This window comes from Aureobasidium namibiae (genome assembly GCF_000721765.1).
Source record: "Aureobasidium namibiae CBS 147.97 unplaced genomic scaffold scaffold_14, whole genome shotgun sequence".
Classification (NCBI taxonomy): Eukaryota; Fungi; Ascomycota; class Dothideomycetes; order Dothideales; family Saccotheciaceae; genus Aureobasidium; species Aureobasidium namibiae.
Genome location: NW_013581195.1, coordinates 767,202 through 793,893, shown reverse-complemented (window position 1 = coordinate 793,893; position 26,692 = coordinate 767,202). Strand labels below are relative to the sequence as shown.

Sequence of the window (26,692 nt, the reverse complement as noted above, 5' to 3'; positions counted from 1 at the left end):
CGACATATTGGAAAATGTCATCAACGATGAGTTCATTGAGTTGAAGTCTGATGGACTGGTGAGAGCTTCGAAGTTCGAAGAGTGAATCGAGGTCCCGGCGCACGGACACTCTTCACGCGATTCACTTTCACACGGCGGCGCGTCTTCCCTCAGAGCCCGCGTTTGCGTCTGTCAGACTTTCCATCCGACAACCTTGACAAAACAGTCTTCTACGCAAATCATCAAAATGTCAGGATCTGAGAGTCCAGAGAACTCCGAGCTGGTCTCCGCCATCAAAGACCAAGTGGAAGAATGTAAGCATCTTCTATCCACACATCCCAGCACCAACCTAACCAGAGTTCAGGGTCGACCAGTAGTAACGATGCGCTTCACATCTCGCTCTACCGCGGCGACAAGGTCGTGTCAGAGGTCGAACCAGCTTTTACATATCCCATATTCGGCGAGGAAGAGGTTGTCTTTGGCTATCGTGGATTGGACATGTCGCTGTCCCTGGCTGCACACAACCTGAGACCACACATGAGCATCTCCTGGACAGAGCAGTTCCCCCAGTTAGGCGATATCAAGGCCTCCGATATCCGTGGAGCTCTACGAGACTTTGTCCCCGAATCAGCCTTTGCTACCGAGTCACGAGCTGAAGCTCTCGCCGATTCCGACGCCAATTCTTTCAGACCTCCAGGCACACTTCTGCATTCCTACACACACGAAGACCAAACCTTTGAAATCTGGAAGGCCTCCTTGGCTGACGACGGAGCCAAGGAAATCATGCAAAACGCCCAAATACTGGTCCCTATGTTCATCGAAGGAGGCACTATCCTTGAACTCGATGAGCCCTGGGTCGCAGCCCGCTGGACCCTCTTCATGCTCTACCAGGTCGACCAGAAGCAGACAGATACTTCGCCATACACATTTGTCGGTTTCTCAACATCATACCGCGTGTTCACATTGCCTGATCGCCAGGCATTTGCAAAGAGCGATCACGTTGTGCCCCAACGCAGTGAATCAGACATGGATGCGATCCTCCGCCGATGGAACCCGGACACCATGGACGAGGACACAGAAGATGTCAAGTCTCCCCTGCAACTACCAAGCCGCGAACGCATCTCACAATTCTTGATTATACCAACCCATCAAGGATCTGGACATGGCGCTAGACTTTACAACACCGTCTTCACCAATCTCATCACTCCCGATAACATCTACGAGCTGACAGTCGAGGACCCGAATGAGGCTTTTGACGACATGCGCGACATCTGCGACTTGCTTTGGCTTCGCAAGAACAGTGATGATTTCGCTTCCTTGAAGATCGAAACTCAGATTGACAGCGCGAAGCTCAAGATGAACGAGAAGATCCCAGTTGACGACATTGTCTCGGGCGATGCTAAAGCTCGCATCAAGAAGACAAGCAAGATCATGCCTCGCCAACTAGGAAGGCTGATTGAGATGGAGACATATTCAAAGATACCCAAATTGAACCGATCGGTCAATCGCATCACGAGGAAGGAGAAGAGCACCAACGAGATGGATCGTGCTTACTACCTCTGGCGGCTGTACGTCAAACAACGCCTCATGATTGCCAACCTCGACACACTCGCACAACTTGACCGCGAAGAGCGTATTGAGAGACTGGAAGCAACCGTCGAGAACATTCAAGTAGACTACGATCGCCTCCTCGAGCTTGCCCGAAAGCGCGCTCGCTCCCTTGACAGCCAAGCCGGAAGTACGCACAGCAGTTCGAAACGCAAGAAGAAGGTCGTTGTTGAATCCGACGAAGGAGAAGATGATGCAGAGGCCGGCGATGTGGCACCTGTGTCTTCCAAGAAGAAGAGAAAGATTACCTAGAAGGCAAAGCAGCAGCAGAGAAAGCGCCGTCGCAACAACGATCTCGAGATACTGTTTGCAAAGTTCGCATTGACACCACGAGGACGAGAGCGACTGTGAGAAGCTATAATGCTCCAGAAGTCGTTTGTCGAGACTACGCGGTCTGACTTGAAGACACAGTCACTCCCTCGAGTAGTCGCTTGACCAAGTCTGGACAATCATTGCTAAATTATGCACACGGAGAGTTATTGAAAGTACCTATAATAATCAACAGGTCAAACCCCAAATTCACATCCTTCAGTCTTCCAAAACATGCTCCGTGTGAGCACAAGCGATGATCAAGTAGACCGAGTATCTGTATTCCGATATGATGTTGCGGCAAACAAACATTTTCGGGAGGCGAGCATCGGCGGTGTGAGAAGTCCCGCATTCAAGCACAGTCAACCAGCGACATCTGACAGCTCGATGCTCGACCACGTGTCGAATACTAGAAGACAACAGGACGTTAAAAGCAGGTTGATGGTCGTCAATGATCAGGTGAGAAAGAAGTATACGACTGCTCATAGTTATGCAAGAAGCCGACAAGTCGCATTCGGAAAGACAAGGTCGAGGCTTTTGCGCGATTTTCTCACTTCTTATATACTCGTACACACCGCGCGATTGCGGTACCTCACAGACACATGATCTGGATCGTGGCAGAAGAGATGCATACTCGGGTCGGCAAGCTGCAGGGAAGCGGTGCCACTGAACGCATCAGGTGAAAGGTCAGTGAGCTACCTTACATTTCCGGGTAGAGAGTAGGCAAGCAGTTTTAGCGAAGGGGTTGATGCGACAACGTTTTGAATCTCAAGTTTCAACTCCGCTGTCGCGTTTGGTCAATGGAGCACAGTTATTTCCGGGGAAAAGTTTGTCCAAAATGCCATTGGAGAGGCGCAGTACAAGCATAATGGCGTCTACGAAATGCGACTTTCGGAAGAGGGCGGTACTCCAGCATGCGTTTACGAGTTGAGTTTATTGATTTGCATGTCTTGCTGTGATCTTAGTGGCATACATGGATCCTCAATGACGCAGCAGGTTTGACGATTCAAACTCGCTTTCTGACGGAAATGTGGAGAGCATGAGGTAGGTTATGCATACCACGTGTGTTAGCCTCGGTCTCTCTGCTGTGCGAAGATGGGGCTGGGAGTGAGCGGAAGAGTAGGAAATGCACAGAGAGCCAACAAGCAGTTGCTGCTCGAGTCCAAAGATGGTTAGCGATGGCGGTCAGTAAGCGGTTGGTTCGTAAAACCCCTCGGACGGGAAAAGGTGAAATGTAATAGACAATTGCTTGTTTTGCCAAGCGGCATATGAGCGGTTTTTGGGCCATCTGCATTTTCTTCAGTGTTCAAGCACCCCATTGCCGGCTGACTTACCGCTTAACCTGCTCCATAACTCCTCTCTGGTTTTCTCTCTTATACCAAGAACGGTGCCGTTGGCTTTCCTCACATCTATATACGCTTGCTTGCCTTGAGACTTGTCTCTGGCTCGTCGGTTGGCTGCCAGCGTTCCGCTTCTTGTCGCGCCCCGAAGTTTGTCAGCAGTCAAAGCCAGACGTCACAGCCACAATCCAAGCCAGTCGCTGTGGCCACACCCTCCAGCATCTTCTACGTGGCAGTCATCAACACATTTCATCTCGTATACTGCGCCCGTCTGACACCTGGATTTGCTGTCTGAACGCGAAAACGATCGGCCTCCGCGGCCTCCTGCCTCATCTATTAAACCATCCAAAGACGTCACGTCGTCTTCACATCTTTCCGCAATGGCCGTCGCTACTGAAGACTTGAAGTCTCAGGGAATATCTCCTTCAGTAACCCCTTCAAATCCTTCCTCGATCAGCTCTCAGTCCTCTCTGCCCGCCTCTACCGCAAAGTCCCCTCTCAATGGCGACGCGCGCCCAGCCGGTCCGCCGAAGAAGCCTACCTTCACTTCGCGGTTAAGTCGCATGTTCTCGGCCAAGGATACCAACGAATCTTCCAGGGATCTTTCAATCAAAGACAAGGTCGCCGATAAGGTCCCCGAGACTGCCGTAGAAGAACCAGAGGCCGAAGCCATGCCGCCTAAGCCCTTGAGACCAGCAAATCCTTCTAGACAATCATCACAAACCGACAAAGCCAGGCTGGCTGGAACCGTCTCCAGAAGCGGCAGCGACGCGAAGAAGGACAAGAAGGAGGGCGAAGTCGCATCCGCTCAACATCGTCGTTTCTGGATCGACGAAGACGGCTCTCATCACCATCAACTCAAAAGTGCTCGAAGACAGGAGAAGTTGACTGACATGGTTCGCGACTTCCTTGGAGGCAAGAAGAAGGAGCACCACGAAGAGCAGCCTTTGTCTCTCATGGCCAGTTGGGTGGACCAAATCAAAAACGAAAAGAACAGGGTCGCTTCGGACCAGAAGAACGGCCCTGCCGGTACCGCAACGCTTGTTCAAAAATATGGCAAGTGTCAGGAGATCGTCGGCCGTGGTGCTTTCGGTATCGTCAGGATAGCGCACAAGGTGGATCCGAATGACTCGAAGCACGAGCAACTCTATGCCGTCAAGGAGTTCCGCCGAAGACCACAGGAAGACTCAAAGAAGTACAGCAAACGCCTTAACTCGGAGTTTTGCATCTCATCGTCTTTGAGACATCCCAACGTCATCCATACCCTCGACTTGCTTACCGACGCAAAGGGTGATTACTGTGAAGTCATGGAATTCTGCGCTGGTGGAGATCTTTACTCGTTGGTCCTCGCTGCGGGCAAACTAGAAGTCGTCGAGGCGGATTGTTATTTCCTGCAGCTCATGCGTGGTGTTGAATACATCCATGAGATGGGAGTCGCACATCGCGATCTGAAACCCGAAAATTTGTTGCTCACGACACACGGCGCCCTCAAGATTACAGATTTCGGCAATGGCGAATGCTTTCGCATGGCTTGGGAGACAGAACCGCACATGACAGCAGGTCTTTGTGGTAGCGCGCCATACATCGCACCAGAAGAATATACTGACAAGGAGTTCGATCCTCGTGCAGTAGATGTCTGGGCATGTGGTGTCATCTACATGGCCATGAGAACCGGCAGACATCTATGGCGTGTAGCCAACAAGGACGAAGATGAGTTCTATGACAATTACGTCCAAGGCCGCAAGAGCGACGCTGGCTATGGACCGATCGAGTCATTGCATAGAGTAAGTCATGTATTGTCACGAGAGAAAGAACCACTGCTAATCAAGAGCATCAGGCGCGATGCAGAAATGTCATCTACTCGATATTGGATCCCAATGCCAGCAGACGCATCAGCGCACACCAAGTACTGAACTCTGAGTGGGGTAAGGGCATCAAAGTGTGCCAGGCCGGCGAGGAAGGTCTGTAACAATAGTTTCAGGGCAAAAGGCCCTCTTATGATTTTCTTCAAATGATGGCTGGTTGGTTGTGGGTTATGGTTGCGACGGTGAGCCAAGGCTCTCTGTTTTGCGCGGCGTTTGGGCGGTCTATTACCGATATGGCATGAAACGGAAGGCACGACTCTGGTACATCTTCCCTGGCTATCAGAGCCATTCTGTCGTTTCTCTAGAATATGAATATCACGAGCGATTCATGACTGAATTGAGGCTGTGAACTGAGGTCAAGGCTTTTCGTCGATCGAGCGGGTTTCGAGTCTTGACAGGCGAGACAGGTTCCTTCCCCACACTCGCGGAAGTGACGATGCAACGGTCCAGAAAGTCGATCCAAAACATGTACAACGCATCCCGTTGATCTTGCAGGACGATGCGCCCAAGAGATGCAGTACGCTTTCAGAAACGGCAGAGCGCTGGCGGTACTGCTGTTCGTGCTCTTCCATCTGTGTCTTATCGCCTCGGCGCAGCATGAAAACAGTAGTAACAAGACATCTGTCCCTGCCGTCAGCAGCAGCAGCAGCAGCGGCAGCAGTAGTATCGCCAACACCAGCGTCTCTTCAACACAGGATGCACGAAACAGCGAGTTACGCCAAACAACATGTCGCACTGGTACGGTCAACTACATCACCCACTCCCTGCCTCAGCAGTGTCTGAACCGCTCTTCACCGACTTCGAACTCGACCACCAGCCTCACCCCTACCGTCACTCCTGCTCCGGTCACTGCAGACTCGACATCCATATCAAGCAGTCTTACTCCAGAAAAGCCACATACCTCCTCCACAGAGATTCGGCAGCCTTCCGCGATACAACCCGAAGCCGAGGTCGAGACAGACTCACCATTGGACAATGCAAACTTCTTGTCGTTCGAGGAATGGAAGAAACAGAACTTGGCCAAAGTTGGTCAGTCGCCTGAGCATGTCGGCCAGAAGTCACACCTCAGACAGGACAAGGTCGTTCGCGAACCGCGACCCATCGACAATGCCCTCGATATTCTTGGCGAAGACTCCGAAATCGAGTTGGACTTTGGTGGCTTTGGAAGGCAGGATAGTCTTTCGTCATCAACTGCCAGTGCTCAGCCTGCGGCGGCTTCTGAACCCACTCTTCGAAGCAAGGATGCTGGCAAGACTTGCAAAGAACGATCCAACTATGCCTCGTTTGATTGTGCCGCAACCGTGCTCAAATCCAACCCTGAATCCAAGTCTGCGCACTCTGTCTTGATCGAGAACAAGGATAGCTATATGCTCAACATTTGCTCGAGCTCAAACAAGTTCCTGATTGTCGAACTTTGTAACGATATCTTCATTGATACCATCGTCCTGGCGAACTACGAGTTCTTCTCCTCGATTTTCCGTACCTTTAGAGTCTCGGTATCCGATCGGTATCCTGTGAAAGCAGATCGCTGGAGAGAACTTGGTGTATTTGAGGCGCGGAATACTCGTTCAGTTCAAGCTTTCCTGGTTGAGCAGCCACTGATCTGGGCCAGGTATCTTCGGATTGAGTTCCTGACTCATTACGGTAAAGAGTATTATTGTCCGGTCAGTCTTCTCAGGGTACACGGTACTACGATGATGGAAGAGTTTCGACACCAGGAAGAGTTGGCTCGTGGTGAAATCAGCGATGATCTGGAGGAATCCGTCATGCCTGATGCTTCGCTGTCTCCTGCTCAGGATCCTCCTCAAGAACCTCTTCAGTCTTCGAAAGAAGCTGACAAGTCTATTGCTGTAGAGTCTGCAAAACCTGTCGAGACTGCAACTGAAAGCTCCACTGTTTTGCCATCATCAGGCGCACCTAGAGAATCTTCAAGTGCTTCGAGAGTGTCTACATCGACAAGCTCTGAGGTACAATCTCCCATCGCTAACAGGGAACATACATCGACCATCACACAACCCCTCACAAAGAGCGCTTCCAAGGACGCGTCATCAAACAACAGCACCACACCAGATACAAATGACATATCACAGACCACTGCAGACTCTAACACACAGACAAGCAATCTTAAGAACACGACATCGACGTCCATCCGAGTCGCCTCAAGCCCAACCAATAGCTCGTCAGGGGCGGTGATATCCTCTGAGCCCATCGTCACGCCTCAAGCAAAAACATCCTCTACAATCGCTGATGCTGTTAAGAATTTTTCGCAACAGATACCGCAAGATTCGAGCAGCAAATCGGTGTCTGTCAAGTCTAGCATCTCCCAGTCTGCCAACTCTAGCGCTCACATCAAAAGTGCTAACGCAAGTAACAAGCAGTCGTCTCCAGCGCCTGAGGTTCACCAAAAACCCGGTACATCGACTGTCTCTTCAGCTCATGCGAATCCCAGCACTCAAGAGTCATTCTTCAAGTCGACCCACAAACGTTTGCAGATGCTCGAGACCAACGCTACGCTGTCTCTCCAGTATATCGAGGAGCAGTCTCGCATCCTGCGCGATGCCTTTATCAAGGTTGAGAAGCGACAGATAAAAAAGACTGAATCATTCCTTGAGAACCTGAACGCAACTGTATTTGCTGAGCTCCAAGACTTCAAACAACAGTACGATCAGTTGTGGCAGAGTACCGTCATCGAGCTTGATAATCATCGTGACCAATATCAGAGGGAGATTCATGCTGTCAGTGTTCGGTTGAGCATCGTCGCTGATGAGTTGTTGTTCCAGAAGCGTATGGCCATTGCTCAGATGACGGTTTTGATGGTCTGTTTGAGCCTTGTCTTGTTCGTACGCACAGGAGCCAGTGCCAGTCTGGACATCCCCATTATTCAGCAGATGGTCAACAAGTCACAATTCGGAAGGGGCGCTTACGACTCTCCTCTTAATTCACCCTCACCAGACCAGCAATCTCCTCCCTTTACCAATGGAGAGGTCAGACGCAGGAGAGGATTCTGGAGAGGCAGTTTTCATTCACCTGCATCCCCCAGACCTATTTCCAGAGGCAATGGGAATATATCTGAGGCATCTATGGAGGAACATCCTAGGGTTGAGAATCCTGACCTTAGGTTCCAGCCACCAACGCCAACTTTGGGGGTCGAAAACACGACAGATGGCGAAGACGGCATTATAGTGGCACCTTCGGCATCATCTCTACATGGCGAAGGCACGTTTGTCGAGGAGGGAATAGAGAGTGACGAAGAAGATCAGGGAGAAGAAGAAGACTTCGAGAGTTCTTCGGCATCGTTACCACAAGAGACACAGTCATCGCCCTCGACACCAAGTGGCTCGCGAGACCTCAAGATGCAACCTTGGCCGGCTGGAGATGAGAGTGGAATTGGAAGCGATGATTGAGATTATACCTGTATCATGACGAGTTATGTCCAGTAATTCATGTACGACAAGGAAGGTAACCAAGAAAATGCCTTGATCTGATGACCTTCAGTAAGAAGCGATGTTTCCATTAGACGTAAACGCAATCTTATTCTCTTTCTCTACCAAAGCACGCCATGGCCCATGGTGGGTGTCCTGGTTGCTCTGTTTCCTTGAACTTGAACCGAAAGATGACGGATGTGTGGCTTGCTTTGAACAGAGCCACTGAAGATCATGTGCGATGCATTTTCCCACCGGATAGCGAGGTCAAGCGAAGTAGGCAAAGCAACTAGATTACCAAGCAGGTTTTCTTCCAGCCAGCTCAGCCCACCTGTCTTTGGTGGCTTTGTGTGTTGCGATGAAGGAAAAGGTTCTGGACCTGTCAGGCTGTGCATTCAAGTTCCTGAGACATGACGGGAAGCGGGGGAAGGGCAGAGCATGTGAGGGCTCGAAGCTTTTCGATTGGAGACCCTGCTTGTTTTGTTGTCGATCTTTTGTTCACCAAACCAAGTTCGCGTGAAACCCAAGGGTCGGGAAGGGGGAAGCGTGGCCAAGTTTGCTGCGCTTGCTGCTCCCTTCGCTATCTCTCACGCGGCGGGGGTGTTTTTCTGTGGAGCTTGTCCAGAGATATGACGCAGCTTATGGTGTCCTCAAGATCTGAACCTGCGATGGGCGAGCAGCTACCTCCTTATAAATGCATTAGCTGCCTCCCGTATTTGTGTGGGTTTTTCTAGCTATTACTTCTGGGAATACTATCAACATCACGAATATCTCATCACCAAACACATCCATCATGTCTTACAACGACTACAACAGCAACAGCAATGATGACTACGGCAGTGTATGTTCCATGTTCCTCGTCTCTTATCTTCCTATAGAGCTACCTACAAAGCTCTGTGGACCTATCATTTCTGCTATCAATGACCCCTCTTTTCTCAATGTCCATCACTACGTCTCCCAAGCCTTTGTAGCTGACCACCTTGTCTGCAGGGTCGCCAAGGAGGTCTCAACGACAGAACCACTGGCTCGTCAGGCTACGGTGTAAGCATACCTATCTATTGCCAAGCATGATATACACTCTTTTGCTGATCAACATATGATAACAGCAAGATTCGAGCTACGGCAATGACAACCTGAGCAGCGGAAGAAACCCCGGTAGCGGTGTTGGACGCGACGAGTTCAACGACTCTTCGAACTACAACCGTGGTGGTGCTCTTGGCAGCGATGACATTGCCGATCGTAGTGGCTCTGGACTCGGCAGAGACGAGTACTCGTCGTCTGGTCGCGATGATTATGGATCTTCCAACACTACTGGCAGAGATACCTACGGCTCCTCCAACACCGACAGAGATACCTATGGTTCCTCCAACACCGGCAGAGACACCTATGGCTCATCAAACACTGGCAGTGACAACTTCTCTTCGTCAAACGATACCTACGGTTCCAGCAACACCGGTTACGGATCAAGCAACACCGATACCTTTGGACACCACCACAAGTCTGCTGGAGAAAACATTCGCGATGATGACTTGAAGCCTAGCCACGGTATCGAGAGAGACACACACCACACCACTGGTGGAAACTACCCTGTAAGTACCTACTTTTCTGCATGATGGGAATCCTTCCATGATCTCTACTTGCCTTATCTTTTGCACATCTTGTCTTGGCTTTGAGCATGGGTACAGCATATTGCTTGAGCTATCTTGCCTTGTTCCCTGTTATTGCCCTCCCACTTCATTACCAATCACATCAACACCACGTCAGAAAGAAACAATCATGTTGAAGAAATTGATTGTATGAATTTCTTGATCATGCTCCAAGTTTACAACTCGATTCGATCAAAAGCTGACCTATTTAACTTGACAGTCCACCGACGACAACTTCGGCTCAGGTGCCACCAGCGGCGCCGGTTACGGCAACAAGTCATCGGCTGACCGTGACACTTATGACGACTCGAGCAACACGCGCTTTGGCTCATCGAACGACACTGGCGCCTACTCGGGCAGCAACGACTTCGGCTCCGGTACCACTGGTGGTGCTGGCTACGGCAACAAGTCCACCTCTGGTCGCGACACCTTTGGCGACTCTAGCGATACTCGTTTCGGCTCTTCGGGAGAGACTGGCGCATACTCGGGTAGCAATGAATATGGAAGCGGTGCTACCAGTGGTACTGGATACGGCAACAAGTCTTCCAGCTACGGTACTGATGAGAGCTCCGGGAAGCATGGCGGTAAGTTTTGAGCCTTTGTGATCTTTTGGCGATGAATATGTGTGCTGATACAACACTTGCAGATTCGACCGCTGGAAAGTTGATGAGCAAGCTTGGTGGTATGATGAAGAACGAGAAGATGGTCGAGAAGGGTGAGGCCAAGCGTGAGGCTGCCGGTGCCTACGGCAATGAGCGTTCTGACTACTAGGGGCCTGATTAATACAGGAGAGATGTCCTGAGAGGGTAATAGCTCGGTTGCAGCCAGCACCAGAGTGCTAGTTTTTATGGCGTAATGACCAAATTGCAATCATGATGTTTGTATGAATGATGCTCTCAAGTCAGAATGGTGCTTGTGAGTGTTGGAGATGAGAGCTTCTAGCGGACATATTTGCTCATGAAACGTCTGTGGAAGTCTGATCTCAGCAAGTCGTTGACAAACTCCTTGCCCTTCTTGTCTTCGGTTCCTCTGGCCTGGTTTTTGAAGACGACATCGTCGTCCCATCTTCGCTTGACATCGTATGCTCCTGTGATATTGTCAGCACTTGGTAAACGCTGCATTTTGAAGAGAGAGTAGTCGTACCTTTGTTGAGAAGCGGGTTTCCAGTAGCAATGTCCCGCATCTGCTGCTCTTCCTCCTTTGCCGCTTGCTCTGCAGCCTCTCTGGCAGCCTGTTCTGCACGCTCGGCCTTGATCTTAGCCAACTCGCGCATCAACTCTGCTTCATCGTCATCGTCGCTTTCCTCGTCGGAAGAATCGTCGTCCTCTTCTGAGGCATCGTCCGAATCGGCATCGACATCGCGCGTCTCTTCAAGAACCCTCGTTCGCTTAGCCTCATAGTCTTCCTCATCTTGCTCTTCTCCTTGCTCTCCCTTCTCCAGACTGCGCTTCTGACCTTTTGCGCCTTCGATTGCCAAAGTCACTTTCTCTTCCTCTTCTTCTTCAGGAGACAACTCGCGACCTTCCTTTTTGGCAAAGTGGCGGCGTTCGGCGCGCAAGAGTTCGGCGCGGAGGTCGCGGGCTGAGTGCTCGTCGGTGGTTCCTTGGGTTACTTGACGGAACTTGAGGGTTTTGTGGGCGGGGAGAAGGCGTTGGTGGTATCCGGGACCGCGAAGGGAGTCTTTGCCGCGGGCGGGGTCGAAGGTGGGACGATGGGCGGTGGTCATGATGAGTGTGTTGTGTGTTGCGACAAAGTGGTTTGTATGGAGTAGATTGACAGAAGGTCGGTCGCAGAGTGAGAGTTGGAGATGCAGGCGGGAAACGCCGTCGGAGCTTGCGGCGGGCAAGCAATGGGGAAATGTTCATGGCCAGTAAAATAATCGAGAAGAACGTCATAGTCACTTACACACATCACACACATTGCACAGCATGCCACGAGAAGTCGAGCCCTCGCTGAACGAGCGTCAATTCATCCGCGATGCCCTGTTCGAAAGCATCCGTCTCGATGGCCGTCAACTCGACCAATTCAGAAATCTAGACCTTCAATTCGGCGACGACTATGGCGTGGCCGATGTCCGCTTGGGCAAGACGAGGTATACACCGACACCCCACGATACAGAAAAGAGACGATTCACTAACAAGCACCACAGAGTCGTAGCAAGGATATCCGCAGAAGTCACCACACCCTTCCCCGATCGCAAATTCGACGGCGTCTTTTCCATCTCGACCGAACTCTCACCCATGGCCTCTCCCGCCTTCGAAGTCGGCCGCCCCAATCATGCAGAAACCGTCCTCTCACGTCTACTGGAAAAGTCTATCCGTCGCTCTGGAGCCCTGGACACTGAGTCTCTGTGCATCATCGCCGGCGCAAAGTGCTTTGCCGTGCGTGCAGACATACACGTTCTGGACCACGACGGCGGTTTGATCGATGCTTGCTGCATTGCCTTGGTCGCCGCCCTCCAACACTTCCGCCGCCCAGAGGTCGAGGTGCATGGAGAAGATGTCACGGTGTTTGATGCCCGTGAGCGCGAACCCGTGAAACTGGCCATGCAACACCATCCCTTCTGTGTGTCTTTCTCCTTCTACCACAACGGCGAGACTGTGCTGCTGGATGCCAATCTAGCTGAAGAAGCCGTTCGCGATGGCGAGATGATTGTTAGCATGAATCGTCACGGAGAGGTGTGCCAGATTGCAAAGTATGGAGGTGTGCCTGTGGATCCCTTGACTACGCTCAACTGCTCAAACGTTGCGCTGGAAAAGGTCAAGATTCTGCATCAGTTCGTGCAGAGCAAGTTGGAGCAGGATGAGAAGAAGAGGGACAAGGGTGGTTTGATGGCTGAGTTGAATGCTGCAAATTCAAGAGAGCTTGCCAACATTCCTGGTTGAGCTTCTGAGAAGTATCGGATACCACCTACCACTAACTCACTCGTCTCTCAAGCTCGAGGCTACGAGTCTACGAAAGCCAGCCCACATCCGCCCGACCTTCGGCCCGGAAACGGGCGCGAAAACATTCGAGGGCCATTATCTGCTATGCTCGTTGCAAAGACAAGAATTTGCAGATTGACATTGCACAAATACATGGTTGCAGCGTCGGCTATGGTCCGCCTTGTGTATAGCATGGTAACATCGAAAGAACGTCACACAAGACGGAAGGATATAGATGAATAACAAAAGTCTAAAATTGTCGTTCTGATACGACCTTGATCATCGATTCTAATCTACCATGCTTGCAATTTCATATGCTGTTTCGTTGCGCGCCTTGACTTCATGACCGTTCACGAGCTGGCTCAAGGGAAAGCTGCTGCATACGCGAGACGGGAGTTTGGCTGGTTAATCGGGGGTGACAGAGCAACGAAGATGTCGCTATTCCCCTGAAGCGCAACCTGCAGAGATGGCTCGACCTAGACCGAAAGTATCCAGCCCTTTTCCTGCCAGCCCCTCTCTATCGTGTTTATTCGTCTGCGGAATTTGTCATGGTGGCTTTGTCAAGCGGCAACCATTGGTGCTATCAGGCAGTTTCGCGCCAGGCATTTCAGCCTGCAGTAAGTCCTCGGCGTCCTCCAGATTGTGATTGGCCGTCCTGCGTTCTCAGAACGGCGTTCAAGGGTGCTAATGATTCCGGAAATTCTTTTTCTGGTAAAACAGATCTGTCCTCGAACTACCCAGATTTATAATCTTGGGGCAGCCGTCTCTGTCCTTTTCCAGACGGGTGCATTCAAAGCAGTAGAAGGCGTCGGAGATTCCCTGAGGGATTGTGTTAGTAACACGACGGAAAGAGAAGAGGTGTAGAGTGTGTTCCTACCTCGCCACCGCAGACAAGGCATTTGTTTTGGTAGTTGCCGAAGGAGCATTCGTCGCAGATGCGGACGAGGGTTGTGGGGCGGACGTAACTGTCGCATACGGGGCACTTGCCATCGCACTTGTCGCAGAGGCGGCCGATGGAGATGCCTGCTGTCTTGCGACACATTACCAAATCGCTGTGTCCTTGTCAGCTTGTGCCTCTCTAGGATTGCCTTGTACGAGGAACGTACGGATGATGGCGCGACATGATGGCAATGTGGGAGGGAGCGCTCGATGATAGATCTGGAGTCGCCGAGACAATATAAAGAGGGTCGGTTCAGTCGCGAAGAGGTGCTCGAGGAAGGCTCGTGGCGTGCGAGTGAAGTGGTTTGTGGTTTGTGGAAGTTGTAGAAGCTTCTTCATGCGGAAAGCGCGACTGAGGCACACGCGGAGATAGTGCGGGGTTTAGATTGGACTGAACTTCCGCTCAAACACCGACGTAATCAGCTTCACCTCCACCAGTCTGTGACCAAACATCGTGAATACCAATCCACCACTGTCGCAATCATGGTCGAGACGGCAAGCAACTCTCTGCTGTCCAGCAGCACCTCGGACTCGTCACTTTCCGTCCAGCTGCATCCACTGGTCCTCCTCACCATCTCCGACTACATAACGCGCCACTCTATGCGCAAGCAGGAAGGCCCAATTGTTGGTGCTATCATCGGTCAGCAAAATGGACGCACCATCACCATGGAGCAAGCCTTCCAGTGTAAGACCAAGGAGATAGGCGACAAAGTCTTGGTCGACGAAGAGTGGTTTGCCGAGCGTCTAGAACAGTGTATGCCTCTGTTCATCCGCTCTATCCCAGGCTGTCATAGCTGACCACGAAACAGTCAAGGACGTTCACAAGGCCCCTCCGCTCGATCTGGTCGCCATCTTCACCCTCGCTCCCCCCTCAGGTCCTCTCCCCGAACATGTTCCTATCCTCCAGCAGTTGCAACACTCGTACAACGACTCGCTCATGCTCCTACTCTTCCATCCTCAGACCATCCTTGACGGTGCCCTCACTGGCGGAAAGCTACCCATCTCTATCTACGAGTCCTACTACGAACCTGGCAGCGAAAATGCGGACAAGGGTCTACAAGTCGACGGCTGGGCCATGGGTCGCCAACTGCAGATGCGTTTCCGCCAATTGCCCTTCGAGGTCGAGACTGGAGAGGCCGAGATGATCGCTGTCGACTTTGTTGCAAAGGGAAGCGGCTCCGCTGCTGTTCACAACTCGGCCACTCCTCCTTCAAAAGCCAAGGGTCGTGCTGAGGATGGAGCTGCTTCCAACGACGTTCAACTCAGTGCCGCCGATGAAGAAGGTAGACGAGACAAGACATGCGCGATGTCAGAACCACACAAGCTAATAATACCTAGTCATCTCGTCCCTCACCGCCAAGTACAACGCCATCAAGATGCTGCACCAACGCATCAACCTCATCAAGGCCTACCTTGCCGAACTACCACAATCATACCTCACCGACGCCTCCATTCCCGCCGGCCCGAGCGACCCTCCCCTCAACCACCAACTCCTCCGCGAAATCTCTTCCATGCTCTCTCGTCTTCCTTTACTCGCCCCTCCCACCACTCAATCATCTACCACAATCCCCGTGCCAGGAATGCTTCAATCCGCCCTCGCAACAGCTTCTGCACAGGAACAGTCAGACGTGCACATGGTGTCGCTGCTCGCCTCTCTCACTCGCACAGTAGCTCAGGCCAAGGACATGGGCTCCAAGTATTCAATTGTGCAAAAGGCAAAGACGGATAAGAATTATGCTGGTATGATGAGGGGCGGTGGCGGTGGGTTCGGCGACTATGGCCCTGGCCCTGCTAGTGACCCCTGGGATACCCCTGGCGAGTCCAACGATTACGGCTTGTTGACACGTGATGATCTCTGATGGGGATAGAGGAGCGAGTGGTTTTATCTTTCTTATGACTAATCTTTATGCATAGCTGCGGAGGCGTAATGGCGCATTAGACATGCCGAACATGGCGGGCCTCTTCTTTCCCTTATGACAGACCATCTCGTGTTATGGAGATGATTTTAAAACATAACAAGAATAAAATCAACATTTTCTAAAGCTCGTGTCTACTCGTAACGTAGTTCTATATAGATCAAATATCCGAAGTCACAAAAGACATGACCTCAGATAAAAGAATGAGGGTAGATCCAGCAAGTAAAAGAAAAGGAGCGCTTTCTATGAGCTGTGATTTGACAAAAGAGCTTATACCCAGACTCCAGAATCCAAACGCGAGAGCCGTATTCCTATACCTTTCACAAGAGGATATCAGATTACACCTCCGCAGTCATCCGAACACTCAGCAGCCCTTGCCAGGGACATAGGTAGTAACTTTGAGACTGGAGAGAAATGTCAGTGAGCCATGGAGAGACAATTCAGAGGAGCAAGAGAAACATACGTTGCAGTCACCGTCTTCGTGATCTTGGACGTCGTAGTCGTGCGTTTTGTGATTGTACGAGTGGATGTTCCGGCAGTCTTTGTTACTGTTGTCTTGGTCGCTATGATAGTGACGGGTGCTGGAGTGATCGTCGTTGTGCTTTCCACAGTTGCTAGTATGTACGTCAGCTGCTTGCACTTGACGTTATGAGGGATGGGACAAGACTTACTGTATGCTGTGAGAGTGACAGGGGTAGCAGTATAGCTAGATGTCACTGAGATCCAGTTGGCAGTGTTGGTATCCGTCGATGTCACGGTTGCGCTGTCAGGTGCACGTTTGGCGAGATTGACCAGGTTGCGTCTTGCAACTTGGATGACTTTGGTAACGTCGCGTCTGATCCTGGCGCGACGGGCGACCGCTGGGGTTGGGCTTGCAGAGGCAATGGCGGCTTGAGCGATAGATAAGAGAGAAGGGTCCGCTGAGGGATCCGCTGTCATGGCTGCAAAGGCAACTGCACAGGGGTCGGTCACCGTGTAGGTCTTGATAGTGTAAGTGAAGCTTGTGGTGGTGCGTTTGACCGTTGCTGTTGACGATTTGGTAATGGTCTCGCGAGGAGGGTAGTAAGTGACTGTCTGTGTCTGTGCATTGCTGGCCAGACTGGTGATCGATGCAGGTGCAAGAGTTGTGGATTCCAAGTCTGTGATTGTAGCATTTACAGTAGATGTTGGGGTTTGTGTGACAGAAAGAGTAATGGTTGGGATCACAGTCGAAGTAAATTGTGCCCCAACACTGAGATGCAAGTGGCGGTTGGCATTGAAACTGCTGCCGTTGCCATTGTTGTCCAGAAGTACCAAAGTCCAATCACCAGAATACATCTGGTTCTTCAAGATCGGACAAGTAGAAGTGACATCGGTATAGTCGGGAGTGGTCACAACGTCTGAGCAGAATATTGATTCATTCTTGGGAGTGATGAGGATGACGCGAGCAGGTTCCGCGCAGTCATAGAATTCTGATACGGAGGTAAAAGATTCGTTGGAGTTGATGTTGATGAAGTAGTTCTTGTTGTTCTTGAAGTCGATGCCGTATGATTCGCAGGCATCGGCGACTTGGAAGAGAGCAAGTCCGATAGTAAGTAGATATTTCCACATGATGTTAATACTCGGTAGAACCTTTGAATTCCAGAAGACTTCCCCGTCTTAGCTGCTTGATGAGAGAATCAAGTCGTACCCGAGTCCGCTTTATAATACACCTCGAGGCCGCGAGACATCGGGTGAAAACAGCTCCATGTTGTTCATATCAGACCTACGACAGCAAAAATAGCACATGCTCTTGGATTGCCTCATCAGTACCCCTACACTGCCTCGCGAGAGGATTCTCGTCGCATGTATCGAGGACTTGCAGGCTGGAGTCTGACATCAGAGACCCGAACGAGGCAGTCCTAGGTCGGCGGACTGGAGTGGCCAAAGTGCCGGACCTCCTGACCGGAAGTTTTGTTACCCATTACCGTGTTCCAGCACGCAGTCTTACCCAGGCACGTTTGTCGAAGAGTTACGAACATGCTGCGATGCAAGGTAGGTGTCGGAAGAGGGCGGTGTGGCACGCGGCAGATGGACGACGATCCCGGAGGCTCCGGAGAACACCAAATATGGAAACCGCGACTCCTGACTGGCTTCCTTCCACTTCAACTTCACGTCAGCATCCGACATCATGGAAATCCAAAGCTACCAAAGACGTCACGAGTCATCACGAGATGCATACTGGAGCCTCATACTCCGGTGTGTATCTATTGCCTATCGTGACACGTGGCTGAGTCTCGTCCGGGACCTCACTTGCGAAGTGGTGAGAAAGCAATCGGAACATGGCGCGTGTCGAACCAGACCCGTGGTATCTTTCCCTGAAGAGAGCAAATCGATCAGACAGCCATTCTGCAAAGCAGATCCACCTGGCGTGTTGTCAATATTGATTGCCTGCAAAGAATGCTTGGCTACGACAACTTCTGACACAGAAGCTGATGACAATCTTTCGTATACACGCATTTGATGCAGAGTTGACGATTACCTCGTGAACTCTCTAAAGATATCTCCCGAGCGACCCCTTCTCCCGGAAAGAAGAAGGTTCCGCCGCATGCGTGCCCTTGACAAAGTACAATGTCACGCTCCAGCTCCTGCGAGTCCTTGCATAGCAGACAACGACATGGTTGGTCTGTTGCAAAGTCAGCCTTGATATTCATCGAACAGGAATATCTTCCAAAACTCTGATTTTCGAATGGGGCGAAGGGATTCACGATGTACACATGGTGAGGACCGTGTAGCTATCGGAAAATATGATCTTGTCTCACCACGTAAAGTTCTTATGGCAGACCGGTCATCCGATAACTGGCACGCCAATAAGAATCGATTCATGGAGTTTCTTCGTGCTCTCCGTATCATTTGCTGGTAGAAACTGCCAGCATTCTCTTGTCACCGGATGCCTATGTATTGAATGGTCAAGTGGGTCTGCGGATTGCAGATGCTGACTTTACAGCAGTCTATTGGAAAACAGGCAGACCATCTGACTTGCAGCTTTCCCTTTCTCCTGATCAAGCATAAGGGAAATATTTCATTTCGTCCATCATGGTCATCGATTCGATGCTTCTGGTGTCTACGCAACATCCGCGATTGTTCCGTATCTAACTATTTTGGTCTTTTCAGCCCTGTAAGCAGCAGGCTGTACATGATAAGTCTACCAGGCAAGTCTACTAAGCAGCTTGGACAGGCAAGTATTTGTATGCGTATAAAAGTTGCTTATCCACCTGAAGATGACTACAACACCTCAATCTTGCTCAATCATTCGCAAGCATGTATCTCTTGCGTACTCTTCCCCTGTTTGCTTCCTTGGCCGCTTACGCCTCTGCCTCAGTGGTCGTGGAGCGCCAGGCTTCGTCAACTACCACTTCCTCTGCTGCCCGCTCTTCCACGACTTTGACTCCAGACGATGCTGATACAGAGTGTTCGAACACTGCCAGCAGTCGTGCATGCTGGGTACGAGACTTCGTATCCTTTCCCCACCACACACTAACTTGTCTAGGGCAATGGTTTCTCGATTGCGACCGATTTCGATAAGAAGTGGCCTGACACCGGAAGAACTGTTCCTTACACGCTGGACATCACAAACACTACAATCGATCCTGATGGTACTGGAGAGAGAAGGGTCATGTTGATCAACAATCAGTACCCAGGCCCAGTTATTAGAGCTAGTTGGGGAGACTGGCTCGAAGTCACAGTCAACAACCACTTACCCGACAATGGTACCGGTATCCATTGGCATGGAATTCGGCAGTACGAAACGTGCGACCAAGATGGTGTTCCCGGAAGTAAGTCTATCGTATGGTATAATTTTGGACATCATAGACTAACGTGCTTATTAGTAACTGAATGTCCAATTGCGCCAGGGACGTCCCGCACGTACAGGTTCCATTGTACGCAGTACGGCACGAGCTGGTATCACTCGCACTGGAGTAGGTCGACCGATATTGGACTCCTGCACTAGCATTGACAATAAAAACAGGTGTTCAATATGGTGTAGGAACTCTTGGTCCGCTCGTCATCGATGGTCCTGCTACGGAAAACTATAATGAAGATCTTGGACCTTTCGCAGTGACGGACTGGTATGACGAGACCGCCTTCTTCAACAATCCTCTGGCGCGCAGCATACCTCCACAGGCTTACACCGGTCTTGTGAATGGTATGAATGTCAGTCCTGACGGAACCAAGGGCAAATACTTCAACGCTACCGTCCAATCTGGCAAGAGATATCGTCTACGACTCATCAACACATCTGTTGACAGCGCCTACATGGTTTCTGTCGATGATCATCCTTTCACCGTTATCACCAATGACTTTGTGCCCATCATGCCTTATGTCGCGGACCGAGTCTTTGTAGGAATCGGACAAAGACTTGATGTCATAATTGAGGCGAACCAGACAGCAGGCAACTACTGGTTTAGGGCAGATGTTCCCGCCGTGGGTGGCGCATTTCCTGCATGCGGGAATAATGCAAACCCCAACGGCATCAGGGCAATCATCCATTACAGCAATTCAACCTTCGCAAACCCTACTAGTACAGCCTGGGACAGGACTGGAGTCAACGCAGATAGATGCAATGACGAGTCCTACCAAACAGACAAGCTCACGCCTTACTGGGACAGCTTCGTTCCTTCTGATGCCTTGTTGGCGAACCCTGAACTCTTGAGTGTGCAACCTCAGGAGGCTGGCGTCCGTAGCGACAACGCGACCATCTTCCAGTGGGCCATCAACACCACCGCGCTCAACGTGGATTGGGACAAGCCGATTCTTGAATACGTTCAAGAGGGCAATACAAGCTATCCCAAATCGGAGAACTTGATCAACGTGCCTGATGTCGACTGGACGTACTGGGTGCTCCAGGAGATCCCGACTCCAGCAGGAGCTCATCTGGACATTCCTCACCCCATTCACTTGCATGGGTAAGTCAGAGCTCTAGCACACATATTATTACACTACTAATCAGGTTCTAGACATGACTTCTACGTGTTGGGTGCTAAAGAAAGCAGCAACTACACCAACGATCAAGCAAGCGAGTTGAACTTCAAGAATCCACCTCGTAGGGACACTGCGATACTGCCCTCAGGTGGGTGGCTGGTCATTGCCTTTGAGACCAACAATCCTGGTGCTTGGATCATGCATTGCCACATCGCATGGCATGTAGCCGATGGTTTGGCCACACAGTTCCTCGAGACGCCCGGTCAGATCAAGATCGATTCCGGTTTCAACGACATTTGCTCGACGTGGCGCGATTACTATCCTGAGGAGTCATACTGGAAGAAGGATGACTCTGGCGTCTAGTTCGAAAAACACAGGGTTATCTATCGATCGCTGGTCAGCCTTTTCGACTGTTCAAGTTTTGATACAGGAGGTGTCCAAGGATCGTCTGTCGGTTCCGTTCCTAATAGTATGCACGACATTCATTATCAGATAGACAAAGACCATGTAAAAGAAGACTTCTCTTCTCACCAATGAAAATCTCGTTCCTTTATTGGTTGTCCTAACACATCATCATGCCATACCGAAGATGGAATTAGTGGAGGTGTACAGCAAGGTAACACCCGTCAGGTCTCTGGCTCAACCGAAAGGTCAGATCCGGGCAACGCGAGATCTTGTTCGATTAGAACAAAGATTCGAATACTAGGCCTGCGATACACAACACCCGTACAAGAGTTGGTGGTACAGACGTCTGATATCACGTCCCGAGTCTTTGGTTTTTCGTCGTGGAGTCGTTGTGGCTGTCACGCTCCAGACATCGAAGTGCAGTGTGCAAACACTGATCAAGGTCACTCAAGCTTAGGCAAAAACGCCCGACAGTTTCGTCCAAGAAGAAAATTAAACCAAGTTCCGAGAATCTATATCGCGATCCACATCTAAAGTTTTCCCTTGGCCATATTTGACAACATCTCTCTGCCAGTAATTCTGGTGGTGTGCCACAAAGTAGGGAAATCGAGAGTACTGGTAAGACCATCGGCGAAACCGAAACCAAGCATGGGAGGAATCCAACCACGAGCGTACTCGAGAGCAAAGCAAGCATCGTCCATCTTGTACTGCTTGACCTCGCCACGGCGCAAATGGTGTACACTGCCTTGAGAGTAGACCTCGGGTTCGTAGTGTCCAGCGGCAGGTGAGTATGCAGTTTGGGTACCCTTGAGAATGTGGAAGTAGTCGTCTGCAGTGTGGCGACCAGTATGTCCTTCAGTTCCAACGGCGGTGCCTGACGATATGTTAATTTCTGTTAAGTCGCCAGATAGCCGCGTAAGATCTTACCGAAAATGATCAAATACTCAGTAATACTGGCGTGAATGATGTACATGCCACCCATCGCACCACCGGCATTGTTGAAGACCCATTCCTCATTCAGGTTGACATATTCTCCGGCAGGACCCTGGCTGAGTTCGCCGACGATCTGTGCAACAACAGCCCTAGTGTCGTTTCCATGGTTTGCGATTGCTCTCTGCGAAAGATCGTGCAGTTGTTTTGTGTCGAAGACGTAGAAACTCTGGAGGTTTTGTTCCATGAAGTAAACAATGGCGGAAAACAGGGCGATAAGGACTGCGATGATGGAAAAGGTGTTTGCTCTGGTGTTGCTTTGCGCGCTCGACGAGCCGCTGTTCTTTCTGACCGCCATTTTTGGTTTAGGATGTTGTATAGAGGAAGGAGAAGCGATTCCAGAGTTCCAGTTGCCCTCCTGAATCTCTATTGGTTTTGTAACATCGAAGACGACATCAACAAAAAAATCAGCCCATTTCGTATCTCCGAAGTCAATCTCCGGGTATGCGGTTGAGGTCCGTGCATGATGTTTATAGGGGTCCTCCGCCGGCATCCGCGGGTGTGGTAGGGCTGCATGTTAACCGCTTGATTTCTTGAAGTCAAGAATGCTTGTTTCGAACAAAAGAACATTGATCGTAACGAGGCCGCAAGACTCAACTCATCCACCAGCTTTCCAGAAAACCAGATGACGAGAGCTGTAATCAACATATGGTCACCATGTCATGATGTCGCTGCCTCTGACACGTGCGTGATTTGTTCAAGATGAAGGGACGGATCCCGTTGTTCCTGGACCATGTATGTTTAGAGAATCTTTGTGGTAGTAAAGATGGACATATTTACGGCGCTCAAGCTTTCCGACGAATGTATGCACAAATCGGTGTAGGTATATCGAAAGACATCGGCCAGCTCACAAGGCTACCTCGCCTATGCCATCAGCACGGCACATCTCTACTTGGACACTAGTCTTGGTCCAGTCAGGGTGGCCGCCCATTCCTCTAACAGAATTTGACCGTCAGCTCAGCTCATGTATGCGCTGCTTACTATTGACTAGAAGTCTCGATGCCTCTATCGGGATATGTCGACCAATAGCGAACAGTAACAGTCACTCGAATCTGATTTCGAACTACCCTCTGAGTATCACACTTTACAAAAAGGCCGCCCAAACTTGACTGTGCTCGAGCCTCTCTCTCACGAGAGATGTCCTGAGGTCGATTCGTGGTTGTAGCTCTCTCTGGCTTTCGATCCTAGGTCCAGCTTTCCCTCGCAGGCAGCCTGTCGCTATCGAAAAAGCAAATTGGAACTCACCACGCCATTGCTTGGGCCCCCATAAAGCTACATGGTCATGTATTGCTCGTCCGACCTGGTCCTTCTTTGAATTTAGCAGCAAGCGGGGAAGGAGCAGCCTCCATGCATGAACCCGTAGCTGCATGATCGATAAGCGAATCAACTTCGCTCGACCATCAGCCTTGTCACTCGAGTATGCTCAAGGTACACGAGCGTGATGTGTCACACCCCGTATTACTGCAAGACCAGGACAGGACCATTTACTTTGTTCATGCAGCTAATATTGGTTCTGGTGGTGATAATGCAGCGTCTACCCTTCTTGTCTTACATCTTTTTTCTCCGCAACCTCATACTCGAGAGATTCTCAGATCGTGTTACACCAGAATGTCCAACCAACCAAGGGTTTCTGGGTTCAGGTGCGTCTAGCGAGATCCTTCATTCTACATGTTCTAATTGAACAAAGGGAGGCGATTTCACCTTACGGAGAAGAACTACACCCTACATTGTCATCTACACACTCAACTCATCCCCCATCTTATCAGCAATGGCCAGAATATAACAGCAACAATGTCTCGCCACAAGATCCTGCCGATATGAGCTTCAGCAGCAAGTATCGGCCGATGGACGACGTCGCCGTCTCGCCAGGTCTCGAATCGGTGTGGGCTGGTGAAGGCGACAAGGAAGTCGTGATAGGAACGATACCAACAGAGATGCCTCCAACGATATTACCGCCTGACAAGAAACCAGCACGTGCTTGTGGTCTTAGGCGCGCAATCTTCTGGTCTTTGCTCGCTGCTACATTCGCAGTAGTGATAGGTCTTGCTATTGGTCTGGGCGTAGGACTAGGGGTGAAGCATAATAACAAAGATAAAAAGGCGTCGCTAACAGCGGCCAAATCTTCCGACTACTACATCGGCGGCGCGATCGATCCCGCATACTACTCGAGGGATGGCGCTTTCAATGGCAGCGGCTTGGCATTGGCTTCTCAGTCCTTTGGCTCAGGCGAGTACGGCGAGCTCGTTCTATACTTCCAGCATTATTCTGGATCCATTCGATGGCAAAGACTGACGCCGGACAATGGTTGGCTCGGAGGAACCGCATCGGAAGTCGTGGCAACGGATGCCAAAAACAGCACACCTCTGAGCGCGGTAGCTTACAGTTTGAACGGGGTATCGAAAGTAAGACTCGAATTGATCATGACTACTTTCTGTATAGCTGACTGGCTCTAGTGGCATCTCTTTTACATCGACAACAGCAATCGTCTTCGAGAAAAGATAAACAGCAATTCAACCAACATTTGGATAGAAGGCCCTTTGACTGGAGAGAACCACACGGTGATGGACGCTGATCAAGTAGGCATGCAAGCTTGCTGGTATGGGAACGACTATGGCGATGCCGACTACAAACACAGTCCTTTGCCAAATCAAGGCAATAGCACTGCAAACACCACGGGCTCTGGTACCGACGTCGGCATGCATCTGTGGTATGCTTCTGACGCTTCCACATTCCAACAGCTTGGGTGGCGGAATGGCGACAGCAACTGGACCTACCAACAAGGATGGCAAAACAAGAACGGACACGCAGGTCTAGGATGCTACTCTTGGGGTCCAGGCACGACGACCTATGTCATGATGGTCAACTCTCAGAACACAGTAGAGGTCTGGTGGAAGGACACCAATACAAACACTTCGACCTCTACCGGCCATCCCATCAACCAATGGACAAACAGCTCAGTCGCAATCAACAACGTCCATCCATCCACGAGTTTAGGATATACGAACGCTTTCTACGCTCAAGGGAAAGATGGCTGGATCACTGGCTACAACATAGACTGGGCATCTGAGAACACCACCATCAATGGTAGCTTCCCAGTAAACAAACCTGGGATATTAGGGACTCATCTGAGCGTCACTACCTTGCCTGACCAGAGTGGAGGAGACAGTCTGTGTGTCTTTTATCAGACTAATGGAAGCGATGTTACATTTGCAACTCGAGATCTGGTTCAAGGTGCTTGGACGGCGGCAACATTGGAAGTGCCAAACTCATGATTTCATGAAGATATACAGATTGTGTGGTGGTGAGTATCTCTACAACATATATCTTGGAGGGTTGCCTTGCATAGAGGATTCGTTCGGATTATATTGTTCACTACCTTGGTACGACCTTTCTGATCGAGTTATGCCTGCTCATGTGCACCATATTTGCAATTTTCCTCTGACGGACTGCTCTTCACAGCTCGATTGTGACTTCTTCAGCTCTTGCTTCGCATCGGATTGCACGTTGAGTCAAGCGTTCTTTTCATTGACAAACATCAGACATCAACAACTACTTGATTCCGCTACTTCTTACAAGCCGGCAAAGTCTTGACTTTTGTAGTCTTCGTCAAGTTCGCAACATCCTTTACATACTGCCCCCAACTAGCCGAAAAGTCCTCATACCCACTGCTAGTCGTGATGTACGTTCCATTATACCCCGCCGCAATGATGTTCTTGGTATCCGCATTCAACTTGCCATTCGCATTTTTCGGGAAATCATGAATAATCACCGTACTCTTTTGCCTCAAGCATCCAGGAATCTTCTTGTTGCCACCGGCAGCCCAATCAGCATACGAGTTTTCGTATGCGTTTACAAAATCGGCGTAATCGTAGAATTTTGCGTCGATGGGGATACCCGGGTTCGTCCAGACTTTTTGGTGTGATTTTGGCATGGTTTTGTGGATGTAGGTGTGCAGGTCTTTCATGTAGCCTAGCTGCTTGAGCTCATATGGTGCTTCGTCTACGAAAATGCCATCGAGATGGATGTCGGACTTTGTGGTTTTTTTCCAGGTCGAGTAGGTTTTGATGTCCTTTTGTACGGTGGCGGCTTTGCGTTTGCCGTATTCGATGTGTACGTAGCCGAAGAGTTGGACGTTGGAGTAGGAGCGCAGGGATGTTACTGCTGAGATGATTTCGGGCTGGGAGGCGCCGTCTGAGGGTCCTGAGTCGGGGTTGATGATGATGTTGAAGGTGGTGTTTGGGGATGTCGAGATGGCGTTGTAGAGGGGTTGCCAGGCGTTGATGGTTGGCCAGATGTACAGAGGTACGGCGACTGCCATGGCTAGATTGACCATTCTGAAGAAAGGCGAGTGTTGTGCTTTCTGCTGAATGTGTGTTGCCAGGCGAGTTGAGGGCTCAAGAGAAGCAGT

The 26,692-nt window shown here is 50.6% G+C and overlaps 14 protein-coding genes across 14 annotated transcripts; 9 read left to right on the top strand and 5 right to left on the bottom strand.

Moving 5' to 3' along the window:
- Positions 1–226: 226 nt before the first annotated feature.
- M436DRAFT_65956 (histone acetyltransferase type B catalytic subunit) lies at positions 227–1,839 on the top strand (the record flags this gene model as incomplete). Its single annotated transcript, XM_013569808.1, has 2 exons — positions 227–293; positions 344–1,839. The coding sequence occupies 2 exons, from the start codon at positions 227–229 to the stop codon at positions 1,837–1,839; spliced, it is 1,563 nt and encodes a 520-aa protein (XP_013425262.1).
- A 291-nt stretch (positions 1,840–2,130) lies between these two features.
- M436DRAFT_65955 (uncharacterized protein) lies at positions 2,131–3,072 on the top strand (the record flags this gene model as incomplete). Its single annotated transcript, XM_013569807.1, has 4 exons — positions 2,131–2,355; positions 2,385–2,575; positions 2,670–2,892; positions 2,968–3,072. 4 exons carry the CDS (start codon positions 2,131–2,133, stop codon positions 3,070–3,072), a joined length of 744 nt encoding a protein of 247 aa, XP_013425261.1.
- An 835-nt stretch (positions 3,073–3,907) lies between these two features.
- M436DRAFT_51826 (Pkinase-domain-containing protein) lies at positions 3,908–5,205 on the top strand (the record flags this gene model as incomplete). The annotated part of the gene is made up of 2 exons (XM_013569618.1): positions 3,908–5,020; positions 5,074–5,205. The coding sequence occupies 2 exons, from the start codon at positions 3,908–3,910 to the stop codon at positions 5,203–5,205; spliced, it is 1,245 nt and encodes a 414-aa protein (XP_013425072.1).
- Positions 5,206–5,613: 408 nt separating this feature from the next.
- Positions 5,614–8,505, top strand: M436DRAFT_84120 (uncharacterized protein; the record flags this gene model as incomplete). Its single annotated transcript, XM_013569913.1, has 1 exon — positions 5,614–8,505. One exon carries the CDS (start codon positions 5,614–5,616, stop codon positions 8,503–8,505), a length of 2,892 nt encoding a protein of 963 aa, XP_013425367.1.
- An 811-nt stretch (positions 8,506–9,316) lies between these two features.
- On the top strand, positions 9,317–10,940 carry M436DRAFT_65953 (uncharacterized protein; the record flags this gene model as incomplete). Its single annotated transcript, XM_013569806.1, has 5 exons — positions 9,317–9,364; positions 9,514–9,564; positions 9,630–10,112; positions 10,390–10,753; positions 10,816–10,940. The coding sequence occupies 5 exons, from the start codon at positions 9,317–9,319 to the stop codon at positions 10,938–10,940; spliced, it is 1,071 nt and encodes a 356-aa protein (XP_013425260.1).
- Positions 10,941–11,107: 167 nt separating this feature from the next.
- Positions 11,108–11,895, bottom strand: M436DRAFT_52545 (Cwf15/Cwc15 cell cycle control protein; the record flags this gene model as incomplete). Its single annotated transcript, XM_013569744.1, has 2 exons — positions 11,108–11,256; positions 11,313–11,895. The coding sequence occupies 2 exons, from the start codon at positions 11,893–11,895 to the stop codon at positions 11,108–11,110; spliced, it is 732 nt and encodes a 243-aa protein (XP_013425198.1).
- A 202-nt stretch (positions 11,896–12,097) lies between these two features.
- Positions 12,098–13,054, top strand: M436DRAFT_52551 (uncharacterized protein; the record flags this gene model as incomplete). Its single annotated transcript, XM_013569745.1, has 2 exons — positions 12,098–12,261; positions 12,319–13,054. The coding sequence occupies 2 exons, from the start codon at positions 12,098–12,100 to the stop codon at positions 13,052–13,054; spliced, it is 900 nt and encodes a 299-aa protein (XP_013425199.1).
- A 723-nt stretch (positions 13,055–13,777) lies between these two features.
- On the bottom strand, positions 13,778–14,216 carry M436DRAFT_74873 (PHF5-like protein; the record flags this gene model as incomplete). The annotated part of the gene is made up of 3 exons (XM_013569912.1): positions 13,778–13,912; positions 13,971–14,145; positions 14,200–14,216. 3 exons carry the CDS (start codon positions 14,214–14,216, stop codon positions 13,778–13,780), a joined length of 327 nt encoding a protein of 108 aa, XP_013425366.1.
- Positions 14,217–14,560: 344 nt separating this feature from the next.
- Positions 14,561–15,762, top strand: M436DRAFT_12125 (uncharacterized protein; the record flags this gene model as incomplete). Its single annotated transcript, XM_013569579.1, has 3 exons — positions 14,561–14,786; positions 14,842–15,315; positions 15,371–15,762. Coding segments are annotated over 3 exons (1,092 nt in total), but the record flags the coding sequence as incomplete, so codon positions are not given.
- Positions 15,763–16,312: 550 nt separating this feature from the next.
- M436DRAFT_74871 (uncharacterized protein) lies at positions 16,313–17,538 on the bottom strand (the record flags this gene model as incomplete). Its single annotated transcript, XM_013569911.1, has 2 exons — positions 16,313–16,344; positions 16,470–17,538. 2 exons carry the CDS (start codon positions 17,536–17,538, stop codon positions 16,313–16,315), a joined length of 1,101 nt encoding a protein of 366 aa, XP_013425365.1.
- A 1,689-nt stretch (positions 17,539–19,227) lies between these two features.
- On the top strand, positions 19,228–21,252 carry M436DRAFT_52026 (putative multicopper oxidase, type 1; the record flags this gene model as incomplete). Its single annotated transcript, XM_013569651.1, has 5 exons — positions 19,228–19,410; positions 19,457–19,742; positions 19,797–19,886; positions 19,937–20,873; positions 20,925–21,252. 5 exons carry the CDS (start codon positions 19,228–19,230, stop codon positions 21,250–21,252), a joined length of 1,824 nt encoding a protein of 607 aa, XP_013425105.1.
- A 572-nt stretch (positions 21,253–21,824) lies between these two features.
- Positions 21,825–22,582, bottom strand: M436DRAFT_52369 (putative C-8 sterol isomerase (Erg-1); the record flags this gene model as incomplete). The annotated part of the gene is made up of 2 exons (XM_013569710.1): positions 21,825–22,168; positions 22,222–22,582. The coding sequence occupies 2 exons, from the start codon at positions 22,580–22,582 to the stop codon at positions 21,825–21,827; spliced, it is 705 nt and encodes a 234-aa protein (XP_013425164.1).
- Positions 22,583–24,218: 1,636 nt separating this feature from the next.
- M436DRAFT_51851 (uncharacterized protein) lies at positions 24,219–25,556 on the top strand (the record flags this gene model as incomplete). The annotated part of the gene is made up of 2 exons (XM_013569622.1): positions 24,219–24,686; positions 24,738–25,556. The coding sequence occupies 2 exons, from the start codon at positions 24,219–24,221 to the stop codon at positions 25,554–25,556; spliced, it is 1,287 nt and encodes a 428-aa protein (XP_013425076.1).
- Positions 25,557–25,846: 290 nt separating this feature from the next.
- Positions 25,847–26,602, bottom strand: M436DRAFT_52362 (uncharacterized protein; the record flags this gene model as incomplete). Its single annotated transcript, XM_013569708.1, has 1 exon — positions 25,847–26,602. One exon carries the CDS (start codon positions 26,600–26,602, stop codon positions 25,847–25,849), a length of 756 nt encoding a protein of 251 aa, XP_013425162.1.
- Positions 26,603–26,692: the final 90 nt, after the last annotated feature.